The sequence below is a fragment of the Poecilia reticulata genome, chromosome 9 (assembly GCF_904066995.2).
Source record: "Poecilia reticulata chromosome 9, P_reticulata-male-v2, whole genome shotgun sequence".
NCBI classification, from domain to species: domain Eukaryota; kingdom Metazoa; phylum Chordata; class Actinopteri; order Cyprinodontiformes; family Poeciliidae; genus Poecilia; species Poecilia reticulata.
Window position 1 is genome coordinate 24,464,497 of NC_088838.1, and position 19,161 is coordinate 24,483,657.

General features: G+C 38.7%; 1 protein-coding gene across 1 annotated transcript; it reads left to right on the top strand.

Moving 5' to 3' along the window:
* Positions 1–5,131: 5,131 nt before the first annotated feature.
* LOC103470079 (LHFPL tetraspan subfamily member 2 protein-like) lies at positions 5,132–18,718 on the top strand. The gene is made up of 3 exons (XM_008418223.2): positions 5,132–5,274; positions 14,912–15,564; positions 17,426–18,718. The coding sequence occupies exons 2-3, from the start codon at positions 15,171–15,173 to the stop codon at positions 17,680–17,682; spliced, it is 651 nt and encodes a 216-aa protein (XP_008416445.1). The 5' UTR covers positions 5,132–5,274; positions 14,912–15,170; the 3' UTR covers positions 17,683–18,718.
* Positions 18,719–19,161: the final 443 nt, after the last annotated feature.

A 19,161-nucleotide genomic window follows, 5' to 3' on the forward strand; every position in this document is an offset into this window, starting at 1 on the left:
CATCCATCCATCCATCCATCCATCCATCCATCCATCCATCCATCCATCCATCCATCCATCCATCCATCCATCCATCCATCCATCCATCCATCCATTTTCTTGACACCCTTGTCCCTTAGTGGAGTCGGGAGGGTGGCTGGTGTCTATCTCCAGCTAACGTTCCGGGCGAGAAGCGGGGTCACCCTGGACAGGTCGCCAGTCTGTCGCAGTAATGCAAAAATCAATTAATTAATTGAACCTTTTTACATTTTGGATCACTTGACAAAGTGCAGCATGATTGTGAAGTGGAAGAAAAACTATAAAGAGTTAAAAAAGAAAGAAGAAAACTTTTCAAAGTGCAGTATGTACTGTACTTTACCGACTATTTGGGTTATGAAACTGACCTAAAGCAGAAAAAACTTTAGTTTGGCTTAATGTCAGACATCGAGAGGGAAGAATCTTTTTATACAGTGTGATAAATATCTAGTTTTAACTGCATACTTAACATCACCTAAACAATCTAAAAGTTGCTTTTCATTGTAACAAAGCAACCGTGCAGCTTTTCATCCTTCTATAGTGAAAGGACACCATTGATGTAAAATATACACTTAATTTGCGTTTTGCCAAAACATGCTTTAAACCCTCCCTTTAATTTCACCATTAAGCTGTGAGGCTCAGCAAAAGGCTTAGCTGACATGGCCTGTCATCTCTTGAACATATACAGAAATATCTGCAGGAAAATGAAAGGTTAAGCAGGACCAGCTCATTTATGCTGTTAGGAGTTTTCCTCGTCTTCCAAGGTGGGGTGGATTTTTTTTGTGCACCTGTAAAAATCATGAAGCTTAAAATCAACATCAAAAGACAAACTATCTGGTGTGAAGATAACTAAGATCACTTATGACATGGAAAAATGTATTGTTATAAGTAAAATAATCAACTAGTGGAATTAATACTTTGTTTTGATCAATAGTAAGACCTTTTTGGCTTAAAAGAAGCTCCCGTATCTTGTTGAAAATCTACTTGTAAGTTAGTTTTGTCTTATTTAAAGTGTGCTAAAATAGTTGCACTAGAAACTAAACAAGAAATACTTGGTCAGATTTTGTATTTTTGCAGTGTACCACATTATTTATTTTTTTAAACCGAAATACTGATGAACATTTTACATGCAGGAATCTAAATCCATTTTGTAGCTGGATGTTTGAGAAAAAAAAAAGTTGCCCCAAAGTGAAACAAAGTCAAACTATCTTGGAAATAGAGATTTTAGTTTTTGTTTGACCAGTTTTAACTAAAAGTGACCAAAAATGGTAAATCAGTTTTCAGCATCAGAAGCATAAACGTTAACCTTTAATAACATTATGAACTTTTGGAGCACGATTATGAAAATCTGTGTTGCTGACTTAATGGGTTTTTTTTTTTCTGGGAATGAGTTTTTCTTCTGTTTGTTAGCAACCATGGGTGAGTTTTCCAAATAAGACTCATGAAGTTGCTTCCATCCAAAAGTTGTATATATTTTGGCAAAGCAAACAGCGGTAAGACATTACTGATGCCTCTCAGATCTGAAAGCCTTACATGATGTTATGAGAACGCTTCTAGTGTTTAAAGTCATGCTTCATGTCTGCAGGTTGAGTCATAGAGCAGAGGTTGTTCAAGATGTCAGAATGTTTAAATACTCCTCAAAATTACATGTAAGTTTATGTTTCCGCATGAGAGACTTTATGAGTCAGATTCAGATCAAATTCTTCTATGTCGTTCTTATTTTGCATCCTTATTTCTGACCCCATTTCAGTACAGAGTTGTGAAGTGGTTGGAAATGTTCCCAAACAAATTTGGAGTGGATTTTTATCCCTTCGCAAAGGCCACATATATACTGCTCAAAAAAAATAAAGGGAACACTTAAACAACACAATATAACTCCAAGTAAATCAAACTTCTGTGAAATCAAACTGTCCACTTCGGAAGCAACACTGATTGACCCGACGAGGGTCCCTGTTGTCAATCAGTGTTGCTTCCTAAGTGGACAGTTTGATTTCACAGAAGTTTGATTTTCTTGGAGTTATATTGTGTTGTTTAAGTGTTCCCTTTATTTTTTGAGCAGTGTACTTCAAATCAGAGTGATTTAAACACCCAGGTAAGATGAAGTCCTGCAAGGTAACAGTTTGACTATCTGCCCCAATTTGTGTTCCCCACCTTACCAGTAAGCAGAGGATATATAATCATGATATGCATCACATCTTGTGTCAGGTCAAAGCCTGATTCTTTTAAGACACTTGTTTGAAACCTTGTAAAAAAAAAAGCTGCCAAAGCACAAAGAAAAATGTTTAAAGACCTTGACAAAACACATCCATCCACTGTACCCGCTTGTCTTTGCAGAGTCGCAGCAGGGCTTATGCCCATTTCCAGCGGTCATTGGGCATGAAGTAGACCTGCTGACCTCAAGCTTTCACTTCTGTGAACTGGACAGAACCTTTAACCTTTCTAAAACTTTATAATAATACAATTACAATCTACAAAAAAAAACCAGTTACACCAGTCCTTATTTCCACACACATCTAATTGCATTAACTCACACTCCAGGAAAAGCATCAGAATGACTTCCTCCCGCAGCCGCTAACCATCAAACCCAGTTGTCTCTCCCAGTGTCTCACAAGCTCTGTCTGCATTTCCCATGGAGTTGCCCTGCAGCCGAGAGCATCTTCATGTCTCAGAATGCTGCCAGGACCGCGCTTTACTATTTACAGAATGCGCTGCCTCCCACAGTGTTCTCACCAACAAGTCACTCAGAGACGATGTCCTGGAAATGAGGCCAGCTAAATGACACAGTGCCACAGAGGCAACACACTACTGAGGCATCATCTGAGTGATGGGAGGTGTTTGTTTCAGCCTGGAAGAATGCGTGGAGGTCGGTGTGTTGGTCTGCGTTTAAAACAACTCCCACTGCAACCGGAAACGGGGAGCTGGCGCGAACAGACTGGGAAGAGCAGCCATTGGGCTTTATTTGTAGGTTGTGCGCTTGCTAAATAACGCAAAGAGTGTGCGGCAGGAATGCAGCAAATGGCAGTGTGGTTGTGTTTGAGTGGCAAAGTCACAAACACAAACCAAAATGCGGAGAGAGCAAAAAAGAAATAGTGCATTATAATTAAAATGAGAAATGCACAGAAAGCTTAGAGGAGCTGAGCGAGGCACTGAGACTTGCATTTGTTTTTTCAGAGTCGCAAAAACTTATCTGGAAGTGTATTGAGCTAAACTAAACTGAAATAAGGTACAGATGTTTGAAATAAATTATACTTTTCTAATCCCAAATTTGAAAACGAGTTCAAACATTGTTGATATTTGATCAGCCTCCTACAGATGATAGTTTAATTTCTTTCTTTAGCAAACGTTTGAACATAAAATATGAGGCAGCTGCCAGTCAACAGGAAAACGCTTTGAATGTTTTCTGCTTTGTTTTTATTCCTAATTACATCTTAAATGTCTAAAAAAAAAATTTATCTTGCAATATATCAGCATGCTCGGTTTTTCCGTTTACTATTTGCGAGGTTATGTGTTTTGCATCATAGGTGATGTAGCTTCTTAACACACCATGTCATTGCTATCACTGATTCGGTTCTTTATACTCAACCCCATGACTATCACTGTCTCACCATGAACTGAGGAATCAAATGAGTGTCTGGAGAAAGACTCATAACGGCACAGTCATCAAATGTGCCCCAGTGGAGGGAGAAGAAAGTGCTTACATGTGTTTTATGGCTTAAAAGTACATCAAAAACAACTGAGTTTGCAGCTCAACAACAAATGGCTCTAAAGTTTTTATGGAAAAAATAAAACAGCATGTGCACAGTGAAATTTATCACCCTGGTCAGAATGGCAAATTGAAAGCAGAAGAAGTCTTAAGAACAGAGCACACCTTTGCCAAAGCTCATAAAGCTGGATTGATGCTAATCTACCACAGGGGATGACATTCCAACCATGAGCCGGTTCTTCGTTGCCTTGGGGACGTTTTGTACCTGCTATAATAATAATAATAATAATAATAATAATAATAATAATAATAATAATAATAATAATAATAATAATAATAATAATAATAATAATAATTTGAAGTAATTATCTTTAATCTACTTATGGTGTAGTTAAAGAAAATGTGGTTAGCCGTTGTCTATGCCTACTTTGTACATGCAAACTTCATGCAGAAGGACGACAGGCCAGGACACAAACCCAGGACCTTATTGTTGCTAAGCAACAGTGACACCAGTTATGTGACCATAATAAATATTTTCCACCAGCAGGAGATGATCACAGGTCATAATCTTTCATTTATGGCTTCATCTTCATCTGATTTCATGAGTGTCGACAAAAGGATCAGAGTCACAATCAAGAATAATATATTAAATCTTCAAGTCATAATACTCAAAACAAATGTAAGATTATTACATGCTTTTTGAAAACTTTTATGACAATTTGTTGCAGTAATTTTATAAAAATGCTTAACTACTTTATTACTAGGAATGTATTTGTATGCAAGAGGTATTGCACTCGCACCAGATCTTTTTAACACATTTTAAAATAAATGCATTTTGTGAGCCTCAAAGGCCATAAGATGTTGAAAAAACAAATTTAAATCACTGCATTACCAACAACTCAGTTTAGATGAGAATCCCTTAAGTGTATAAATATTATGTTAATAAAATACGTCACACTGCTATAAGGATTTCAAGCTGAAATTATTTTAGAACGTTTAATAATTTTGCCAGAATTGTTTTAGAAAGCAATGTAAAACAATTGTTCTGTCAAATTCTAACACTGTTTTTTAAAATCTTTTTATTTTATTTTGCTCTTTTAAAGAACTATTTATGAGTATTTTGAAGTTGAGTTCATCTACAGAAATTCAAAACTCTTACTGCTGTTACATGTTTGATCTCCTCCATCCAAATTGTGACTTAAAGACGGCTGACTGCAAGCAAAGTTTACTTAATTTACCCCTATCTCACACTCAGTTCTGCTGTTTTAGTTCTTTTTTCAAACCCCTATATGTATATGCAGCAGCACAGAAACATTTCTTCTTCTTTTTCTCTGACAGACATGGTGGGGGATGGGCGAAGGTAACTGGAGGAAAGAGGGGAGTAACAAAACGACGTCAGAAAGCTGTGGGATGTCTTTTTGAAAATGAGAAGGAAAGAGAACAGTCCTGAAGAAAGGAGAGGCACTGAATGAATGTTTGAGAAAGCTGGGCCGCCTCCAGGAAACGGAACCGCACCGTTGGAGCTCCTTTTTGCCTGCAATGAGTCCTGGATTCAAGTAAGTAGAAAACAATGCAACAAGGAAATATTTCAACTCTCACAGAGGTATCCTGTGGGTTTTTATGAATGAAGCTGGAGTTGAAGAGCTCATCTCTCAGACTTTATCTTCATTCAAGTCATGCTTTCATTTCCAGGAACAAGGTTCACTGAAGTCTTTATGCTTTATTTCATCCTTCCTTAATAAGAACGACGTTGCTATTTAGCAGGAGAAATAAAAACTGTGGTTAAAAGTGAGGTAACTGCGTGTACAGATGGCTGCTGTCACTTAGTTCAGATTCAGCATGTGGAAGCAGTCAAACGTCTCATCACCGTGTCGTTAGGTTCACAGGAAAACAACTGGGCTGTTTTTACTTCTTAATCTGTCGTCCACACAGCAGCCCCTCTCTCTGCAACCACAACCTCATGTCCTTGAAGTGAAGGGAGGAGGTCCAGCTACGCTGCAGCCACCCAACATGCTGTGTGCGTACTGTGCTAGCCGAGGAGGGAAGTGGTACTACTTCACAAGCTTAAACAAAGCCAGAAACCTCTGCAGTGTTTATACAAGGGCAAACTTCAGCAAAAATGATGACAAATTTCCATCCTTCCTCTGATGAAAGAGATGATCAGATAGTTAAGCTACGTTTAAAAGTGCATCAACAGCCATACATCATCACCAATGCTCTGTGGATTCCAGGACTTGTCTTAGGTTGCAGTCTTGTTGTTCATTACTTTAGTGACTGCCCTGACATGTCGAGCTTTTCCCAAGATTAGTCTTGACAGGAGCAGAACCGGGACTGACTAGTCCACGCAGTGAAAGCATGTGCGGAGCTTTTTAAAAATGATGTAAGACTATGAATATATTAAAGTATGTCCACTGATCAATCCTAATTTTTACCTTGAGAATGATTGCAAGGTTTTGGTAAACCACTTATTCTGGAGCTGCATTGAAGAGCAAGACTCTAACAAAAGAGCTTCAGGAACTTGTAAGTGCGTCACTTTGGCTGCACCTCAGAACAAGTTCAACGAAATAAAGGAAACTACTTCTAACTATTGTTCTGCAGCTGAGTTTAGAAGCAGCTTCAAATAGACATTAGCACATTAGAAGAGAAACATGCAAGTAGGATATTATTCCTATGTCAAAAAAATAAATAAAATATGCTTAAAAATAAGGCTTGTATTTTTAAAGTATGTGGTTCTTTTTGCTCTGGGGAGTCTTTCAAGCTCCTCTGATTCCTTGGTAGTCATTTTTTTCTTTACAGTCAAAACACCTTTAAAGATAAGATAGGTAGGGGAAAATGTTCCTGAAGTGTGTCATAGCAACAGGTCTTCGTTTTATGAGAAGTGTGTAGCTGGAAAGTAAGAGCAGGCGAGGTGGGATGGAGCAGTGGAAGTTTGCTCAAAATATGTTTATGAACCTACATCCCAAATTTAAGTTAAAGCTCTGGATTATATTAAAAAAAAAAAAAATTGCAATCTGGAAACAACTCATCAAAAAAAGGGGGTCAAAGTTCATCCAACTCGGATCCATGTCAAGAGGAAGCTGCAAAGTCATTATGACTTCAATATGACGGAGTTATCTGATGATGTGTGTGTCTAATCTGAAAAATACGTTGCTCTGCGGAATCTGATACAGATAATCTGTTTAGGATGTCGCACAACAACTTATCCCATGTTTGAAGCAATGAAGACTTTAGAAATCTAGGAGAAAAAAAATACCACAGCTCACATGATGTCATTGTTTTGAAAAGAAGGAAACGTTCAAAACACGTTTGCCTATTTGAGTGTTTCTGAGTTAAGTGGAAGTTTCTTTTGGCGATGTTATTTTTGGCTGAATCTTTTTAAAGTGTCAGCGTAATCTCGACCGTTGACTTCTGTGACAGAATGATTCTGGATCAGTGTCATCATCTCAGAACTAATTAACTGGCTTAGGATGCATGTTAAACGTGAGTCTTTGTGGTTGGCCGGTTAAAATGTGAGCAGCACCACTCCTCCACATGACTTCCTGGGGACGTTGCTGAAAATAAAATCAGACAAAAGGCTATAAATAGACATTGGGAGGTAAGTTTGCAAAAAAAATGCATTGATCAACAATTCAGAATTAATTTTTTTCCTTTTCTCGATGCGAGGTGTGTTGGGATTTGTCTGCCTAGCTGACATGTTTAAACAGTGCCTATTGGCAGCTTCGGCTCAAGATTTATGGCAGATGAAACATCTGCATCAAGTTGATTCATTGCCTGCTAATAAACATGTTTTTGGAGAGTTTATTTAATAAAAAATAAACAGAAAGTATTAACTTTTTTTTTTTCTTTTTAGAAAAAAGTTGCAAAACTTACAAAGGTATTTCAGAAATAGTGAGACTGATACAAAGTTTGGGTGGGAGCCGAAGGGTTGGGATGTGAAACCATGGCGTGGATCCTGGGTAAACAGTCGCAGAAGGCCAGGTTCTCAGCAGACGATTTACTGGCACATGCACACAAATAAACACATAAATGAGGCTGGCCGACAGTTTTCTCTGGGGAAGTCGTGCGTTTGGATGTAATCTTGTGTCGGATGGGTTAGCACGCATGGCACCTTTCACAGTTTATGTTTGTGAATTCGTCTCATTATAGTTGCGTACGTGTTTTGGTGTTTTTTGCTGCGTCAAATCGATAAACAAACACGGCTCTTTATTCGTAAGAGAGTCAGAGCTGCTGAGATTACTTTACTTTAACAGTCTGGGAATAATGTTTATTGGCTATTCACAGCCTGAGCTGTTTCACAGAGTTTAATCAGGGTATGCAAAATAAATCTAGCTAATGTCAGGAGCACTGAAAAGTATTTATTAAGCTCATCACTTGCAGGCTAACGTTCTGAGAAGCAGCATGTGCTAGAAGCCCATGCATGGGAAAATCTCCTGCTGTTGCAATTCTTTCATTTCATGTTTATGAAAAGCAACAAAAGTGGCGACTCACATGGTTATGGTTTGCCAGAGAGTCTTCTTGAATTTCACTGCATATGGCACGACCAACGAACAATAACTCATCTTTTTGTTTGTTCTCCAGCTTTACTGTGACTCTTTTGCGTTTTCCTTTACATTTGTTCTTAGGTTCAAAGTTAATGAAACCAAAAGTAAGTGCTCCATGAGGGAGCACTTAATGTGCATCTGGACCAGTTAATCATCACACTTAATCATCAACTTTTGGTTGATGATTAAGTGTTAGCGTTTATTAGCCCTGGGTGTGATTTCTCTATATATTTTGTTAAGTTTGATACAAAAAAAATGAAGAGTCCACTGCAGTCAACCCTGTTGAAAACCTCCTGGTTATTCCACCAAATATTGATTTCTGAACTCTTCCTGAGTTAAAGCATTAGTATTGTTGTTTCTAAATAAATATGAACTTGTTTTCTTTGCATTATTAGAAGTCTGAAAGCATTGCATCTTCTTCATTATTTTGATTATTTCTCTGCAAATAAATACAAAATTTTTTGCTTGGAATTTCAGAGACATGTCAGTGTTTTATAGAATAAAAGAACAAAGTTCATTTTACTCAAACATAAACCTATGAAGAGTGAAATGAGAGAAACCAATCACTTTAAGTGGTCTCTTAATTTTTCCCAGAGCTGTACGAGATGTGATGAATGTACAAGTCAACTCTGCAGGACTCAAGTCTCTCTATTCTTCTGGGTTTTACGTTCCTGCTCTGTCAGAACAGAGTCCTGATGAGGTCATGGGAATGAAGCCTGTCTTCAGATGTTAACTAGAAGTTTAGGTGTTCCCAAAGTGTGGCTGCTGATTGAGTTTCATTTCGTTAGTATTCCTGACTTCATGTGGAGCTCAGCTGTTTGCATGCCTTCATGAGGAAGGAACTCGCTCTGTCCTGTCTGATCCTGTCCTGCTGGCGTTATGTCATGTGGTGTTTTTATGGTTCTTGGAAAGATGATGAAGATAGGCCCTCATTAGTGGCTTGTGATTTGCTGACTGTCCCCCGACATGTCGTTTGAGTTGCAGAAGGAGGAACAGCTTTTTTATGTTAGTTTTGGTTTGAGGGGTTTTTCCTTTAGGCTGGTCCAGATGCTTGACCAGACCGTAGCTGCAGCAGCTCAGGGAACAGATTGCTTTGGTTTGAGGTTTCTGGTTCAGGACCTGCAGCTTGAGGAGGGAAATACAGGACATAGTCTCCTTAGACTATACAATGGAACTGGGAAATCTATAGATCTGGATGAAAAAAAGGTACAATTCCTCAGGAAGTCATATCTCTTAATATTTTCATTATTTTGTGAAGTTACGACCACAAACGTCAGAATGTTTTATTGGGATGAATAAAGGGTCAGTAACCTTTAGAACTAAAAGAACCAGTTTGCCCAAGAATCTGTTTAGTAATATGTAGATATGCAAAACCTAGACCAATCTTTTGAGATAGATAACTTATCAAAACTTAAGTAAAGCTACTATATATATATATATATATATATATATATATATATATATATATATATATATATATATATATATATATATATATATATATATATATGTGTGTGTGTGTGTAATTTCTTTAAAAGCTGAATTAAGCAACTGCATTTCTTCTTTTAGGTTTTGGAGCCCAGACAACAAACTTCACATTCTGATTTGCATTTCTGTTCAGCTGGTTTTTTCACCGATATCCCAAAATAAAATCCAGGGCAACCGGTAGTTCTCAAAGTCACCAAGTCATAAGATTTTACTGATGTTTAATTTAATTTCAGTATAAATAAAACTGTCTGTGAAAGCCTCAGAGGTTTGTTATAACCACTCTGAGCATTGTTATAACAATGCTCAAAGTTGTTATAACAATGTAATAATGATGTAATTATTAATTTACATCATTATAATTATTAATTATGATGATGTAGTCAAAGTCCAAACTTGAATTCATTAAATGGACAAGAATTGAATACTAATGTTCAGTCGCTTTCCATCCAATCAGCTTCAGCCATTTGGAAAAAAAATGAACAAAACTTTCAGTCTGCGGAAATGCAACCGAAAGACTTGAATTTGCATTTGTTAAAAAACCCCACTAAAACCAAGTATGATTTACTTACTTCCATAACATTAAATCCTAATAAATAGACTGAAGTTTGTTGTTGTAAAGTGAAGAAGCGCGGACGAGTCCAAGCGGATGCAGGGCGATGCGTCCTAACAGACGCTGTGAACTGGAAACATTTTTTGTCCATGAACAGAGTTGTTTTTTCTCTGGCTCCTCATGAATGTCTCCTTCGTTGAACAGTCTGACTCTGCAGGGCTTTATCCCCCTCAGCCACCAGCCTTTAAGTTGTCCTTCGCTTTCAGCGCCTGTTTCTGATATCTCACACCAATTACTTCTGATTAACTCTTCAGCTGCTTCCTCAAGCTAACAGCCGGCTGACTGACACAAACACGCCTTCGGTTTTACTGTTTTGTCTCAGGCTTTTGCTGAAACTGATGTTTTGGTTTAGCTGAAGGAATTTTTACAGCAACGCAGACTTTCTGGCCACACGGTTGGCTGTTGGTATATCGGGTTGTGCGTGTGTGTGTGTTGTTAATTTCCGTTTGCTAAAAGACTTTTGAGAAAACCGTGTGAGTGTGTTTTCAGTCTTGTGCTGCTTGGATATTATTCTGCATGGCAGACTTGGTGTCTGACGGCAGCAGGACCATATCAGATGGAAAACTAGCTTTTATCTGGAAGCGCATCTCCTGTAACATCAGCCAAACTCAGCATCATGGAGGATCATTTCAATACATCAAGATGCCAGAACCTGTCACTGTTTGAGGTGGTACATATCTACAACACAAACAGCACATCCAGTAAGAAAGATCAAGCAGTTTGAGGGTACAGACACAGAAGGCAACCATAGCTGCGTGTTTGAAATGGATCATAACTTCAAGAGTCTAATCTTCCTTGGTGTTCCAGTAAACACAAAGAGAAACTAACCTTCATCAGTGAACTGCTGCCTACGCACGTTCTCCAGAAGTTTGCTCAACAGCCGGCAAACAAGCGGAAACTTTTCATCCTTCTCAGGATATCGTGACCTTTTCTGTACACTTAAACAAACTCCGGCACATTACTCATACAACTCTGTGACATCTTGTACACAACTCTAAGTAAGCTTTAACATGGATTAGTTCCTCAAGTGGTTTTATGGATTTTATGACAATATTTGCATCTCTTTAAGTAAACATGGTTCCACCATCAGGATAATGGACATGTTCAAAATAAATTAATCACATCCAAATTTACTGCGAGTCAGGCCTGGCACATGCTGCTATTTCAAAAATCGTAAGTCACTCGAGAAAGTGTCATATTGCAGCATGTTCAATATGATACAGTCTTGAAATCTGTTCATACTGCGAGACAGAAGATGCCAGAAGTCTCGACCTCTGGAGCTGGAGTTGAATCAGTTGAGTCAGCGTGACGATAGATGGACATCTAAAATGGAGAAATGGCTTCAGCAGGTGTCTGTTCCTGCATGACTTTCTCCAAAGAAACTCTGAAAATTTTGGTTGGTGTCCATGACACATAATAACCACAAACCATTGATTCAAGTTCACAAATAAGAGATCTTCTTACAGTTCTTTAATGACAGAAGCGTGTCTTCAAAGATTGTCTGTAATTGTAATTAATTAAGCGAAGGGGAAAAAAAAAAGAAACAATAGATTTACCTGTACTGTAAGTTTTACGCCCTTCTTCCAAATAGTAATATACACTTACTAACTGCACAAAGGTGCAAAGAACACCTTGTGCCAATAAAACACCCTTGGGATGTGTTGGAATGAAAAAAATTCACTTAGTTATAATGCGTGTTGAGGTTATGCAGGACAGGATCGTGCCCTTATGTCCTCCAGTAAAAAAGTGTTTTTAAAAACTCCAACAGAAGAACAAAGTGTGACAGCAAGTTTAGGTTTCAGATGAATCTACCTGGTTTTGTTCTCAATCCTTGTACCAAAAACACAAAAGAAGCTTTTGCACATATTTCTTTGTAACACCCCTGTAAGGTGGATTAAAGGTTTCGTTAACCTTTGAATGTTTTCTTAAATGAGAGCCACAATGGGATACGAATGAGACAATTTCCTGTAATAGCTGAGGTCTACACAAAAGGAGCCTGCTAATTGCCTTCCAAAAATGTATTTTATGGCTCCATCCGTGTGGCTTGAAGTGGAAGAGCTGCTAATTTGTGGGCACTGTAGACTTAACAGAGAGCACTGAGCTCTGTTTGAATAAACTATAATCAGCAGCAAACTAAAGACTCAAGCTGCACAAGGTAAACTCATAATCCCATTGAAATTCAGGTTCATGATAAAAAACAAAAAACTACATTGCTCGTTGCTAGCCTGGACTGTGATTTTGCTGTTGTGTGAAACCAGTATTGTAAAGGGGAAACGGACAAGAATTAGAACAGCCACAGAATGTGGAAAAGCCTAAAATAAACAGTAGCTGTAAGGAGCACTCCCGAAATTATTCCGAACCACATAAACACAGCTCGGATACCCGATTATACTGTCACTCCAGCTTTTTATTGTGGACTATAACTGTGTGCCTTGTTGAATCCTCCTGGTACAGACTGTAGAGAGCTGACTGGAGGAATGACGGTTTAGATCAGACGGACGTTTAAGAGCTGAATTGTCCTCAGAGGGGGAGACACTGATGCATCCTGGTTGTTTCCTGTTTATTCCTGCTGTTTCCGTCATGACAAACGATGTACGTTGACCAAGCTGCTTCTTATATATCCTGTAGCTATAACTGGTCTTAGCTTAAACGTACTCCCGCTGTTTATCGCCAAGCTGGCTGGGTAATTATATGTAGACACTAGACGGTGTATTTTGGCTGGGGTTTCATATAATCTCTAATTAGGAGTGGGAAAACAAGTTGAATGGGAGCAGGAACATGTGAAGCGCCGAGAAGTCCGTGATATTCAGCTTAAGACAAACCGTGGAAACTGTGGACAAAGCCAAATCCTGATGATATGAATCACAACCACATCTGAGGCTCCGTACCTGGATCTCTGATGCTGTCTGACTTCGCCATTGTGACCTCATTTGGGATTTTTTGTTTTGTTTTGTTTTGTATTTTTGCTTTCTAGTCAGTCCTGTGTTTAGATGAATCATCAAGTCTCCTTTTCAACATACAATGATAACACTATCATTTTGTGGCCTGTGAAATTTCTGAGGTGGATTCTCTACAAGTGACTCAGAGCTTATCAAGCAATATAAAGCAGCGCGGTTCGTTCCTAGCGCTTCTGGTTGAGAGATTTACCATCATAAACTGGAATTTTGCTTGTGGTGTTGTTATCTGAAACCTAACTCTTTATTTATGTCCCTTCAGGCAAGGCAGAAAGAGAGATTTCTAAATTCTGGTGAAAGATTTTTTGCTGAAACTTTTACCAAAAGAAGGATGAGACATTAAGTGAGGTATTAGAATGACATTAATAAGATTATTCTACTTTAAATGATAAGATTCCACTCTATTTGGAGAGTTTTGGACTCTTTGAAAGATTCATGTTGTCATGTTTCAGATCTTATATTTTCCTCAATCGCCTTCTGATACACAGCAGGCGTCAAGGTGGATTCTACGATGTCGAGCTAATTATTCCCTGTTGCAGAAAGCCATACTATGACGCTCCTTTCCTGGAATGCAGTATTAGGTTTATGTCCTCTGTTCTGGGCTTCAGATAATTCAGTTTTAAACTCATCTGTTCAAAGAATTTTGTTCCAAAAGTCCAGATTGTTTCCTTGTTGCCGGAAAACTTTCATCTGGTCTTTATATTATTCTCAGAGAGTAAAGGGTTTTGACCTTGCTTAAACTTTTCCAGATTTTTTGTGATATGCTTTATGCCCATAATATAATATGCAAATAAAATACGTTTAGCAATGCAGACCAACTGCAGCTTTAGAAGTTGATATTTATTGAGCTGTCTCCTGACTCCTGACCAGCGAAATTAGGCAAGGACAACCAGGCAGTTTGTAAACCAAACAATAGATATTTTTTATGTTTATGTCATCATGACGAATCTGTGAAATCAGAGAAACTATTCGACTCCCGCAGGACGATGACTGTGGCGGGGCCAGTGCCAGTGCGGCCACAGCAGCTAAATCATAGCAGCAGCAGCAGCAGAACAAGTACTTTCTGTGATCCAGTGACTCATCTGTAAATAAACACAAGCTCTTGTCACACAGGAATACTCCGATGTACAAAACTCATCATTTATAGCATTTATTAGGTGTAACTTAAACACTCGGCTATATTTACGTTGCATCTGCCATTGCAAGATGGATCAGGCCTGCTTTTCTGTTGCAGTCAGATGGCGTGTTGTAGCAGAGCTCTGCGCTGATTGGTGCTGACAGCTGATCACACAAGGCTCCTGTTGTTTCTCAGTTCAAATCCAGCTCACTGAGGTCTGAGAATGAATTATGATAGTGTAAACTCTTCCATCTCCAGAAGTTATGTGTGTGTGTGATTCATTATGACTGTGAACCATCTGGGAGTGATGCTCATGTTATGCTCACAGCTGGCTGACAGAATCTGAAGTAGGATGAGTCTGAGCTGGTAGCAGGGAGACGAACTGGACGTCCTGGGGACCAATGAATAAACACTCAATGATTCATAGTGAACGGGAAAATCCTGAGTGACCTTTTGACGTTTCTCTGCTTCTTTTTTCTCCAGAGCCACGACTAAAGGAAGCTGCGTCAGAGCTTTGTTGCTTTTGGGGATGACCAGCGTGTTGGCTCGCTTCAGAGAGGAGGGACACACTGAAAAGGAGAAGTAGCGCTGACCGAGGGGACCGACATCTGCTCCGAGAGGATAAGATCTGCAGTCCATCTGGATTTAAACCAGGAACTTCTCTTAACTTTCTGTGGAGACGGAGAGGAATTCTTTGGAAACCTAAAGACCTCATTTCAGCTTTGGACTCAGAGCTGAAGCCATGTGTCATGTCATTGTAACATGCCGCTCCATGCTGTGGACCCTGCTCAGCATCATTGTGGCCTTTGCAGAGCTGGTCGCATTCATGAGCCCTGATTGGCTGGTGAAACCCCTTCTGGCTGATAATGATGTGACACAGACAAAAGTGAATGACAGGGAGTCCCTCGGCCTCTACAGCCGCTGCAAACATATCGAGGGAGAGATCAGCTGCGGGAATTACGCAGGGACATTTGGGGAAGTGGGCAGTAAATTCTGGCAGGCCGCCATGTTGTTTCTGGCAGCCGGGATGCTGGTGCTCGGGTGCGTGGCCTGCATCTCCATCTTCACTCTGTGCTTTCAGAGCATCAAGAAGAAGAGCATATTCAACATCTGTGGGCTGCTCCAGGCCATTGGAGGTAAAGATGATGTGTTGGTTTTTATAAACTTATCCATTTGTCTAAAAATTCCACACAAACTGTGCCTTGGTTGCATTTAGCATATTGTAAGATGTAAATAGAAAATGCTGGTAAAAAAAATACTTCAGTTTAATGCGAAGTTTTAAAACAAAAATGAAAATCATAATCTAAAATCTAATCAGAAATTGTCCTGCTACTGCTACATAATATATTGATGATCACAACTGCAGTATTCTATGAAAATGTATATATCTTAATACATAAATACTTGACCCAAGCATACAACAAAACCCCATTTTTCATTTTTGACCAATATCCATCCATCCATTTCCTTTACACCCTTGTCCCTTAGTGGGGTCGGGAGGGTTGCTGGTGCCCATCTCCAGCTGACGTTCCGGGCGAGAGGCGGGGTCACCCTGGACAGGTCGCCAGTCTGTCGCAGGGCACCACAGAGACACACAGGACAAACAACCACGCACACACACACCCACACTTAGGGACAATTTAGACAGACCAAATGACCTAGCAGTCATGTTTTGGACCGTGGGAGTAAACTGGAGTACCTGGAAAAAACCCACACATGCACAGGGAGAACATGCAAACTCCACGCAGAAAGACTGGGGCTGGGAATTGAACCAAGAACCTTCTTGCTGCAAAGCAACAGCTCTACCAACTGCACCACTGTGCAGCCCCATTTCTTTTTTTTTTTTTTTTTTTTTTTTGCCCAATAATGTTATTTTTTATTTTTATTTTTTGCTGTGCGTTTTATTTTCTGTTCTGGTATTATTCTTATTCACACAAGGAAATCCTCCATTTTAACTATTCATGATCAAACCTGGATCAGTGGTTTCCCCAAAAATGTAACTTCCAACTTTATGTCTGGTAAACCAAACAGATATAACGTAAACACAAATAGCTTCAACTAAATAACAGAAAAAATATATTTTTTGTTATTAACTTTGATTTTAAAGCAAAGACACAGTTTCTTATGAATAATACAAATGTTTTTTGTGTCATGGAAACAACACAACCACAATCCCTGCCAGGTTTCATTTTGTAATGTTTACTTGTAATATTATTCAGTTGAGGGATTTCAGGCTTTGCCCAGAATTGATTAAATGCTACTTTAAAGTGCTGAATAGTTTTAGTATAAAATTCCAAAATGTATTTTTTTTTACAAAGCATGGCTACATAATAACGATCATAAAAAAAAGTCTGATTGAAGTTTAAATAGAAAATAAAAACATTTATCACTATATCACTTTTGTGTGAAGTAATGTTTTGTTCAATAATGTGTCATTATAGCAAGACTCACACTCAACTGACCAGAATCAGAAACATATCAAATATTTAATCTTTTCGGTGATTCGTATGTTCTGGATTCATCTATGCAAAGTTTCAAGATTGTAAAGAGAAACCGAAGAAGCAGAAATACTAAATGTCACAAATGTGGCTTTTCAACAGAGACCATGTAGCCTCACTGTTGCACTCTGTGCATCGAGCTGGCAGGACGTTTGGCTGCTGTAATTCTGCAAGCTGTAATATTTAATTTCACAATCCAGTTGCATTGCACTTCTCAGAAGGGGGAAGTCTAATATTAGAATCTCTTCACACCTATTTGTAAGCAAAAATGAATTTCTCCATGTGTCTGTGCTGAATATGTAAAAGATTTGCACAGCAATGAAAGGTGGGATCAAACTCAAGCTTTTGTTATCGCAAATCAAACATTTGCCAGCCATGGAATAGATGCTATCGCAACTAGAGTAGAGGCAACATGTTCCAATCTGCACTTTTTTAATCATGACAGTCATCTAAGCAATGAATGAAGCCAGTCATCTCACTGTCTGCTTTGTCCCCACAGGTCTGCTGCTAATAGTGGGGCTGATGCTGTATCCCACAGGCTGGGGGTCAGAGAAGGTGACGAAGTTCTGCGGCTCGGAGGCCTCGGCTTTCAGGCCGGCGGGTTGCTCCCTCGGCTGGGCGTTCTACACAGCGATAGGAGGAACTCTGGGAACTTTCCTGTGCTCTGTCCTGTCCGCGCAGGCCGAGATCGCCACTTCCAGCGATAAGGTTCAGGAGGAGATCGAGGAGGGGAAAAGCCTTATCTGCCTGTTGTGAGCCTCAAGGAAGCTCCAGGAGGAGCAGGAAATCAGCTTTGGTCGAATTTTTAGGATGTGCACACTTGTACAAATGAATGAAAGGAAGACAAGGACTTCCCTGAGGGGTTTTCCTTTCTGGATGGTCCAGATAAAAAGAGTGTTCAAAGGAAAGCAGCCTGTGAAAAGTGGGGAAATTTATATTTTTCTATATTCTTAGGTTACATTTTTAAACGTTTTCTAGTGCAGGAGGTAACGGATGAACATTCCCTTTTTTTTGTACAAAAATACTTTTTTATTTTTTTATAGAAAATTTTACCTACAAGAGACCACTAGAATGGAAAAGGAGAAAATTAAAGAATGGTTGTGTTACTCTAAAGGCAAGTATTATGGATGTTCATATGAAATAACAAACCACAAGCAGATTATGATTATTATTAGCTATTAAAAAAAGAAAAACAATTCACTTTATTTTTCTTAACCAGGGATGTTTAACTGAGATTCTATGTCTCTTCAGGCAGGAAGTCCTGTTTTAGATTATTAGGAAAACGATACTCAACAGCTGGCAAAGGATCTGTGTGTTTGTGAGGATTTGACATGTTCATTTGTTTTGCATGATCATTTGTATGTATGAATTCTCAGCAGAATGGCAACGGACAGTTTCTGAAGAATAAGCTTCACTTACCAAATGTTTGCTACTATTGATTCAGCTTTTGATACATAAATGCATCATTTTGGTCACCTTTCAGTCTCCTTTGCTTGGAGTGGATGCCTCTTTCACCTCTTGGTATTTTCAGAGTACTCCTGTATCAAATAGCACCTTTTATTGCATTTTGCACTTAATCTTTAGCTCATTTCATAAAGCTGCAGACTTCATTTAAGTGTTTTTAAATGTTTTTCTCTTCTCTTCCACGCTCCAGATTTGACTGTAATTCTAGTAATTAATCTTTTGCTGTGCTTTTATAAATTCAATGTGTGTCTGATGTGCAATAAAAGTATTTTACTGACTGATTGGGCTGAATGAAATTAAAAGTGAAATTAACTTGCTTCAAAGAGGATCTCTAGTGTTTCTCGTGGTTTCCATTTTGTTACATTAACAAAAGAAAAGCAGAAAGTGCGATGTAACATTAGAGTGGTGTATGAAAAGAGATCATCTGTGCCTACATATTGTTTCTTTTGTAAAATAAAAATTGAAAGCGTGTAAGACGCAATTTGTCTCCTACTGAGGATTTTCTGAGAAAACACGGACACCTAGTGACAGAAAATGGTTACTACAAGACCACAGACAGTTTTTATATCGGAATCTCAATCTGTTTTCTTATTAAAGCATTAATACAAATATCAGTGTGCATTCACTGAATACATTTTAAGGCAGATTTGCTTTTATAGTTCGACATGTAATCAGCATTCAGATTTAGAATCAACCAAGTATTTTAGTTTCGCTTAATTTTCAAGCAAAACTAAATCAAACTTTTCACATCTGTAAGCAGCTTGAGGAATA

Coding starts and splice junctions, on each gene's coding strand:
- LOC103470079 (XM_008418223.2), top strand. CDS start 15,171: ATGTGTCATGTCATTGTAACATGCCGCTCCATGCTGTGGACCCTGCTC. Junction 15,565..17,425: donor GCTGCTCCAGGCCATTGGAG/GTAAAGATGATG, acceptor TTGTCCCCACAG/GTCTGCTGCTAATAGTGGGG.